Source organism: Aedes albopictus, chromosome 2 (genome assembly GCF_035046485.1).
Source record: "Aedes albopictus strain Foshan chromosome 2, AalbF5, whole genome shotgun sequence".
NCBI lineage: Eukaryota > Metazoa > Arthropoda > Insecta > Diptera > Culicidae > Aedes > Aedes albopictus.
In genome coordinates this window covers 166,191,136-166,200,585 of record NC_085137.1, presented here as the reverse complement: position 1 = coordinate 166,200,585, position 9,450 = coordinate 166,191,136, and the positions used below count along the sequence as shown (strand labels likewise).

The 9,450-nt window shown below is 39.8% G+C and overlaps 1 protein-coding gene across 1 annotated transcript in view; it reads right to left on the bottom strand.

The window, feature by feature from the left end:
* Window positions 1–1,717: 1,717 nt before the first annotated feature.
* Window positions 1,718–9,450, bottom strand: part of LOC109398712 (out at first protein) — a 354,874-nt gene continuing 347,141 nt past the window's right edge. Inside the window, exon 5 of the mRNA XM_029867322.2 lies at window positions 1,718–2,559. Coding sequence (XP_029723182.1) covers window positions 2,264–2,559 — 296 coding nt within the window. The 3' untranslated portion in view covers window positions 1,718–2,263. The remainder of the gene's footprint in view (window positions 2,560–9,450) is intronic.

The following is a 9,450-nucleotide window of genomic DNA, read 5'->3' as shown; positions in this document are numbered from 1 at the left end:
TTGTACCGCTATTCGAACCCTCTAAGCAGAATACCCTCTTCGAATGAGTGTAATCAGTTTCGTACCTTTTAGTTCCACCCTAATGGCTTATCCTTTGGCAGATACGCGTATTTCGACTACCAGTTGTAATCTTCCTCAGTGTCAGATATCAACTGAATAACTCTCATTTGAACCAACTGTTCATTTTACCCCCAAGCTCTGATTGTTTTAAAGTTACTTCTAAAATTTTATTGAAAACAGTACCATTTTTTTTCTTCACTAATTATTTTGTTTTAGGAGTAAATTATTAGAATATGGTATCACACATATAGAAATTTGCGAATAATGGACGAATTGACCTTGATTACAATTAGCTCAGTTTTACATCAGACCATATTCTTGTTTTTTCGCTATTTACCACATTTTAAAGTGGTTTAGTTAATTTTTGAGTCCAACATCAGCAGAAGTACAATGATTTATGTTGTTGCATAGAACCCAATCGTTAAAATATGCAAAAATAGTCTAAATGCTGTAAAACACCGCCATGTTCATTTTACCCACAATTCCCCTACTCCATAATATATTATATTATATTCTCAAACATATCCATTCAGAAATTCTTCCCGAAAAACCTTAAGGCATTCTTCTCTAGGTTCCGCTTGGATTTTTTTTTCTGAGTTCCTTTTCAAATGCTTTAAGTTCCAGGAATGCCTCCAGAAGTTACTCTAGTTCATTTAGGGACTCTCAAATATTCCCCTGCATGTCTTCTGAAATAACTCCATACGAGGTTTCTGTGGCAAGTGCCTCAGAAATAAGTCCAAAGATTCTTCCAGGAGTCATTTCGGTATCCCTTCAGAGAGCTCCTCCATAGTTCTCTTCGAAAAATCTCTGTGGAGTTCTTCCAGAGGTTTCTCTATGAGTTGCATCAGAGATTCATGCAGCAATTGTTCCAGAGACTTGATCTGATGTTGCTGCTAAAAATATTTCAGCAGCTCATCCAGATTCCACCATAGATTCCTTTTGGAATTATGTACAAAAAATACGTCATAGATTATTCCACGAGTTCTATGTGAGACTCCTGATTTTTTTTTTCAAAATATTAGTCCAAAATTACCTCTGGGGAATCTTTCACGGTTTGCTCCAGAGATTTAACACGATGATTTCTACAGAGCAGGCTCCATTAATTTCTCTGAAAGGTTCTCGAAAGCTTCCTACAGCGGGATTCCTCTAAGTGTGTCTCCAGAAGCTGCTCCAGAGTTTCTTCTTCGAATAATTTCAGAAGTTTCTTGTGAAGTTTTTTGCAAGAATTCCACCGTAGATTGCTTTAGAAATTCGTTCAGAGTTTTTTCAGGAATTACTCTAGTGATTCATCAGTGTATCTGTGTGAGCTAGTGAAAAATCATGCAAATAAATACTTACAGCAAAAACAACTAAAATGCTTCTCTAATTATCTCTAGAATCTCTAATCATGTAAAATGAAATGAACTTTTATCAAGATTCTTGCTCTTTGATACTTACCATAAAATGTAGAACAAAATACAACCCCTCGAGACGTATATGCTTGAACCATACATAATGTGGAGAATTCTCTTCAATACGACAAAAAATACTAGCGAATCTGAAAAGTTTCTGGAACACATTCAGGCTGAAGCGAACACGGTTCCTGCACCGAACCACCACTCCATGGCATTCGGATAGAATGAGAAAGCCACACAAGGCTGAAAAGCCATTAAACCTATTTGTGCTATAAAATAATTTCATTAAACTCGAAACACATCTCTACATCGCATCGGATAGAAGTGTCACAGGATCAGGTTTTGCTGGCTGCTGCTGATGCTGTTGGGTGCTGGTGCTTCTGCTACCGCACTGTGGTCAGCTTTTGTCCCTCGGGCAGCACCACCATCACTGCCGCAGCCGCTCCTGGCATATAATCTCGGAGTAAAAAATTAAATTCACTGATTGTTTCGGTTGCGACTCTAGTCGTCGCCGTCGTCTTCGTCTGCCTACCGCTAGTTCTGGTTCTATTCTTATTGTTATTATCGTTTCTTCTACCGCCGCCGTTACAGTCCCTAACTCTACAGCAGCCGTTGGTGATGCTGTTGTTGTTCCTAATACTAATGCTTCTACTAGTGCTACTTGAATTTGTCCCTGTTGTCGCTGCCAGTGATTTGTGTTTTTCGGTGTTGGTGCTGTCGTTGCTAGCCGTTGTTGCTTCGCTCGCTGTCGTCGTTGTTCGTCGTCGATTGTGGTCGTGGTCGTCCGTCCCGCGATGGCCCTCTAGCGGTCATTCGTCCCACAGGCACTGCTGCTTTTCCCGCACGTAGTACGAGTATTGATGGCACTTGCGGCAAGTTTTGATGCCACAGCGGTAGCTCGAGCCACCGCCGTTCAGTAGTGGATTGCTGTCCGGTTTGCCCTTGCAGTACTTCAGGCCGCAGGGATACCACCCGATGCACATCTCTAGGGTGCAGATGCAGGGGGCCCAGATGGCCGAAACTTCGCTGCACCGGGACGGCGGACTACCGGTCGTCACCGAGGGGAACGGCTTCACGGCCGACTCCAGGATCGATATGGAGGAGCCTGTGAGGGTGAGAAAGAAGAAGATTTCTATTAAAATCAATTTATGAAACACAGGGACGCGTGGTTTGAAATACAGGCATACCTCGATAGAACGTACACCACCGCTTCGTTTAGTGTACGTACTATCGAATCACAAATTTTTATTTCAAATTTCATTTTTAAATCAAAGAATGTTATTTCTAGAACGCCAGGATTGCCAAAAAATTACATGTGGCCTAAGGGTCCGTTTATTAATTACGTAATGTTGCTTGTTTAGGATCCTATCTTTATTAGAAAAATCATCTTGTACTCTGGGGGTGCTTCGTAGAGGCATCTCGTCTCTGGGAACTTATATTGATTTTATTTGAAATATCTTTTAGAACTATTCAAACTGGTCTAGATATAATTAAATCGATCTAGATTTGTTATATCTTGTTAAAGAAACATTCTAGAAGTATTTTCTCCTGCAATTGCCGTGATATTTTCAAAATCTTCTGAACATTACTCCTTCTAGGACAGCTCCAAGAGTTTAAACTTTTTACGAGAAAGGATTCCTAGAGGTATCCCGGAGCTCTTGGAGGAATCCCGGAATTCAAGGAGGAATTCAAGGAAAATATATTTGATGAGTCTTAAAAAGAATTCCTGTAGGAATCTCGTAATGAATTTCTGGAGAAATCTTGGAATGAATTCATGGAGAAATCCCGAAACGAAATTCCTGGAGTTATTCAGGAAGAAATTCTTGAAGAAATCCTGGAAGTCCCGAAAGTATTACAGAATAAATTCTTGGTGAAGTTTCGGAAGTAATTTCTGGAGAAATCTCTGAAAGAGACCCTGGAATCTCATTAGAAATCGCAGAAGAAACTCCTGTAATCCGTAAGGAATCCCAGAAAGAATTCCTGGAGAAATCTCAGAACCAACACCTAGAGGAATTTCGGAACTGAAATAAACTTGAAGAAATCCCTGAATCAAGCGAGAAAGCGAAATGTCTTTCCCTGAATCCCACAATTCGGGTTTACTCAGAAACAGTTGAATTGGTACAGCCTATAGGACAATACAAGCCGCGGTTGCTAAAGATTTTTTTTCTAAGTTTTTATGTTTTGTGACCTGTTTGTTTACGTGCGGACCTCAAGAGATTTCTTCCAGAATTTCTCAAGAAGTCCCCGGAATCCTCCAGGAACATCATCCGAGATTCTCGAATAGTTTCTTTTAGGATATCTGGATTTATTTTTTTTTGGGCTTCCAGATGGTATTCCTGGAAATTGTATCAGAAATTCTTACCGAGATTACTCCAAAATTCCTTGCAACAATCCGTAAGGATTTGTTCCTGGAATTTCATACGAGATTCTTCCCGGAGTATCTTCTGGAAATTCTTCAGGAATTTCTTCTGAAACCCCTTCAGAAATCCTACAAGATCCCTGACAAGAACTTCTTTCAGTATTCCTCTATTCTCCGAGATCCTTCCAGGAACTTCTTCCGGTTTTTTTCCGGGAGCTACTTCTGATTCAAGTATTCCTTCTGGGATTCCTACAATAATTTCACCAGGTAATCCTTCTGGGATTTTTCCAGAATTCTTTCGGAAATTTCTTCTTGGTGACTGTCAGGAATTACTTTTCAGGAACTTCTTCCGAGATTCCTCTTGGAGCTTCTTCTAGGAATTCGTTCAAAAACTGATTCCGGGATTTCTTCGAGAACTTTTTCCAGGAATCATCTAGGAACTCTTTTTTTGGTTTCTACCTAGAGCTCCGTAAGGAGTTCCTGCAGACCCTTCTGGAATTCTTTCTGATGTTTGTAATGAAAATCCTCCTGGAGTTTTATTATGAATTTTTTTGAGTATTTTGTTTTTGGAATTCCTCATGTAGTTTCTGTAGGATTTTCTTGAATAAGCACAGCAAAAAGCAACTTAGTTATAGCTCCATCCTAAAAGAAATCTAGAATTAGTTTGTGGAGAAACCACGGAAGGAATACCTGGAAGAGTTTCAGGAAAATTACTAAGGTAATCCTAGAAGGTATAATGCTGAAGGAATCTCGAAATTAATTTCTACAGAAATCCAGAAATCTCTGGAAGAATCTCGGGGAACTTCCTGGAACAATCCTGACAAGAACTTTTGAGGGAACCCCAGGCAGAACCTCTCAGAAAAACAACTCATAGGTAAGCCCCAGAGGAAACCTAAATAAACTTCTGGAAAAATTTCATTGGGTAACTCTCGCTGAGACTGTCCCACTATTTACACAATGTCTTTAAAAATGTTCAAGGTGGTGATTTTCTAAAAGTCCTCCTCAAAAAAGTAAGAAAAATGCATTTGGTTAATCAATTTGATGGACCCCCCGTTAGTTAGAGCCACAACCATTTTTGCGGACCCCTCAATTTCGATCAATTGTTGGCTCATTTAAACCGTTATAACTCAAAAGTTTCTCCAAAAACCACCTCATAACAAAATGTTGTTGAAAAGAGGAAAGATAGAGCTACTATTTACAGTTATAAAAACATGGGTCGGCCATATTATTTTGCTGCCATCTTGCATTTATATACCAAAACTGTTTTTCACCATGTTGGCAACGACCGATTTTCAAAATTTTTGCGTCAATCGAAAGCGGGACATTTTTACACAACATATCAAAAATTTAGAGATGTATCTTTTTCTTATCAAAAGTTATCTGCATTTTTGTTAATCATGACACGTTTCTTCATCCATTTCCATGCGCACCGGCAACGACACCCAACAGCATCAGAGAATACTCCTGCATGTATACACAACGGCACCTGCAGCCAAATTAGGGAAAATTGGAGGTTCGTTCCCGTTTTTAATTGTTTCTCAATGATGCGGACATTATTGCTTTTTAAAGTTTTTTGGTGTTTTGAAAAGCTGAAACTTTCAATTTTTCATTAGTGGATTCGGATTTCAAACAAATGTTCGTAAACATTGTGAAATAACGCTGCATTTATGTAAACAACCGGCACCTGGCACTAAAGCGTCAGGATTTACAAAAGTGCAGATAACTTTTGATTGGAAAAAGATACATCTCTAAATTTTTGATGTGTTTTGTAAAAATGTCCCCGCTTTCGATTGACGCAAAAAATTTGAAAATCGGCGGTTGCCAGCATGGTGAAACAACAGTTTTGGTATAAAAATCCAATTCCCGAAAGAAATTCCAGAGGAATTCCCGTAGGAAATTCCTTCGGTTATTCCCCGGAATTTCCTCTGGAATTTCCTTCGGGAATTTCTCTTGAATTTCCTTCGAGAATTCCTCTGGAATTTCCTTTGGGAATTTCTCTGGAATTTCCTTCGGGAATTTCTCTGGAATTTCCTTCGGGAATTCCTCTGGAATTTGCTACGGGAATTCCTCTGGAATTTCCTGCGGGAATTCCTCTGGAATTTCCTACGGGAATTCCTCTGGAATTTCCTACGGGAATTCCTCTGGAATTTCCTACGGGAATTCCTCTGGAATTTCCTACGGGAATTCCTCTGGAATTTCCTACGGAAATTCCTCTGGAATTTCCTACGGGAATTCCTCTGGAATTTCCTACGGGAATTCCTCTGGAATTTCCTACGGGAATTCCTCTGGAATTTCCTACGGGAATTCCTCTGGAATTTCCTACGGGAATTCCTCTGGAATTTCCTACGGGAATTCCTCTGGAATTTCCTTCGGGAATTCCTCTGGAATTTCTTACGGGAATTCCTCTGGAATTTCCTACGAGAATTCCTCAGGAATTTCCTACGGGAACTCCTCTGGAATTTGCTACGGGAATTCCTCTGGAATTTCCTACGGGAACCCCTCTGGAATTTCCTACAGGAATTCCTCTGAAATTTCCTACAGGAATTCCTCTGGAATATCCTTCGGGAACTCCTATGGAATTTCCTTCGGGAACTCCTATGGAATTTCCTACGAGAATTCCTCTTGAGTTATCCTCGGGAAATTATCTGAGTATTTCTTCGTGAATTCTTCTTGAATTTTCTCTTGAATTTCCTTCGGGAACTCCTCTGGAGTTATTTATCTTCGGGAATTCGTCTGAGAATTCCTTCATGAACTCTTCAGGGAGTTTCTTCGGAAATTCTCCTAGATTTTATGTTCTTTTCTTTGAAAGTTCTTTCAGGAATTCTTCAGGAAGTTTCTGCGGATGTTCTTTCTTGTATTTTAGCGAAAACCCCTTCAGGATTTGATCATGAAATTTCTTTAGGAATTCCTCAAGATTTCTCTGGAAGTTCCTTAAGGAATTTCACTGGAAATCACTTCAGGAATTCCTCTGGAAGTTCATCAGTAATTCTTGAAGGAACTTCCAGAAGAATTACTAAAAGAACTTCCGGAGAAATTCCAGGAGCAGCATCCAAAGGAATTACTGAAGAAGCTTCCAGTGAAAGTTTTGAAAGAAATTTCAAAGGATTTCGGGAACAAATCCCAGTGGAATTTCTGAAGGAACATCCAAAAGAATTTCTAAGGGAACTTCAGGAACATGGCCAAGTGGTTTCACAAAGAAAAGTTGTACTTGTAATAGTCACCGACAAGCTGGAGCTGAAAATTCTAGAAGTTTGTTAGGTCGCATACTAGGGTTTGTTTCATGTGAGTGAGTGGCCACTTCCCTGGAGGCATGTCCCCTAGTCCGGAATATGGCCAAGTGGTTCCGAAAAGAAAAGTCATCCTTGTAACGATCACCAACCAGCTAGCACAGAAAATTCATGAAGTTTGGCTGAGGTCGGTTAGTAGCCACTTCCCTGGGGGGATGGCCTCTAGTTCGGAACATGGCCAAGTGGTTCCACAAAGAAAGGTCGTCTTTGTAATGATCACCAACGAGCTGGCACTGAAAATTCATGAAGTTTGATAGGTCGCACGCTAGGGTTTGGCTCAGGTCGGTAATTGGCCACTTCCCTGGGGGCGTGGAACCTGTAACGTGGCCAGGTGGTTCCCAGAGAGTTCATGAATGCTTCCGGATATTGTCGAAACATTTTACCGAGTTTTTGTAGGATAAACAGCCTAGAAATAATGCGAAAACTATCAAACTGGTGACAAATTCTAGAGTTCTTTGGTCCAAGATAATCTATTAGAGTGGTGGGACAAAAAGTGAAATAAATATTTGTAACGGCCTTGTTGAAAAAAAAAAAAATAACAAGTAAGTGAACTGTAATCAATAGTTTGGATAAGTAACTTTGATTCGCCGAGAAATTTAGAAATTTTATCTACTAATGATTCGAACTCATTTCTGTAAATTGATAATTAACTAAATTTTGGTGTACATACTATCGAGGCAAAATGTACGTACTATCGAGGGTACGTACTATCGAGGTACGCCTGTACATCATATTGTGTTGACCCAACTCGGAGATTATGAATCGGTAAATCGGAAGTATTCCCTAGTCCTTTTGACTCTGTTGGTTTACTACACAATGAGGAAACTGGATCTTGTCATCGTCATGGAAGGCATGGCAAATGGATAAGAAGTAACTAACGTCATCTAGGATTACAAATTGCATAAAGCTCACTTAAGTTGATTAAGTTATTTTTTTAATCCTCCGTATTTTCGTTTTGGTCAGGTCTAATTCTTAATTCATTTGACTGCACAGCGGAGTTTTCAGGTGAAAAGGCTAGAGCAACACTGAAAGGGTTATAACTAATACAAGAATATCCATTTCTTCTGCAGGGATATTGCAAATTAATCCAATTTAATCATTTAGTACCGTTTTCTATCTAGCATTCTACTCTCTGCTAGATGTCTATTTTGTTATTCCCATGTGCCTGCATCGTCCTAACATTTTCCTTTCAAAATACTCCCACATGACCAAAGCCATTCCAACCGCCCCCAAAACGGACAACCCTTTCCCGAAAACATTTAAATCCCTTGCTTCACATAAAAGCCACCAAGAGATGGTATTTCTATTTTCGGAGCTGCTACTTCACAGAAAAACTAATTCCGGACCAACCCTTTCCCCCGTCCACCGACAGCCTAGGGGATATGATCTGAACTCTGAACGTACACAGCACACACGTACCAAGGTGGTATGCAATCATTGTTTCATTCTGGTCGTTCGTTGGCCGATACATTGCCATTGCCTTCTCGTCCTTTTTCTGGTTCTTAATGCTTTCCACCGTACGTTACGATGTGGTCTAGTTGCATATTGGTGGGCAGGGATGCTAGATACTGACCGATGCATCAGTGTTTCACAGATTTATGATTTTGATATCGGTCCGATATCAATGTTGATACATATTTTTAAGGGAAGTGATTCAGATATTTCTTTTTACCCTTTTTACACCCATAAGAAGGGTATAAATATCGCTCGAAAAACCGACTTTCGATCCGAGGCCCGGAGGGCCGAGGCTCATATACCAATGAACTCAGCTCGACGAACTGAGCAAATGTCTGTATGTGTGTGTGTGTATGTGCGTTACAAAAAAAAGTCTCGCACGTTTCTCAGCCGTCTGTCAACCGATTTGAGTTCTCTTGGAAGCAAATGGAAGCTACTACATCCTAGTAGATCGCTATTGATTTTTTTTCTATTGGACGTTTGGTTACCGAGATATCTCTCGAAGAGTACTTATAAGTCATACATCTAACTTTTTAAGATTTTTGACCAAGTGTATCATAATAAATATTTCGGCCGTTTGTCAATCGATTTAGGTTCTCTTGGCACCAAGTAAAAGCTACAGCATCCTGGTAGATCGCCCAGAAATTTTATTTCGATTGGACATTTGGTTACAGAGATATCTTTCGAAGAGTATTTAGGATTTATACAACTAAACCTTTTGGGATTTTTGACCAAGTGTATCATAATAAATATCTTGGCCGTCTGTCAACCAATTTCGGTTATCCTGGCACCAAATGAAAGCTTCAACATTCTAGTAGAACCCTATTCAAATTCATTAGGATTGGACATTTGGTTACCGAGATATCTTTCAAAGAGTACTTGGGAGTAATTCAGG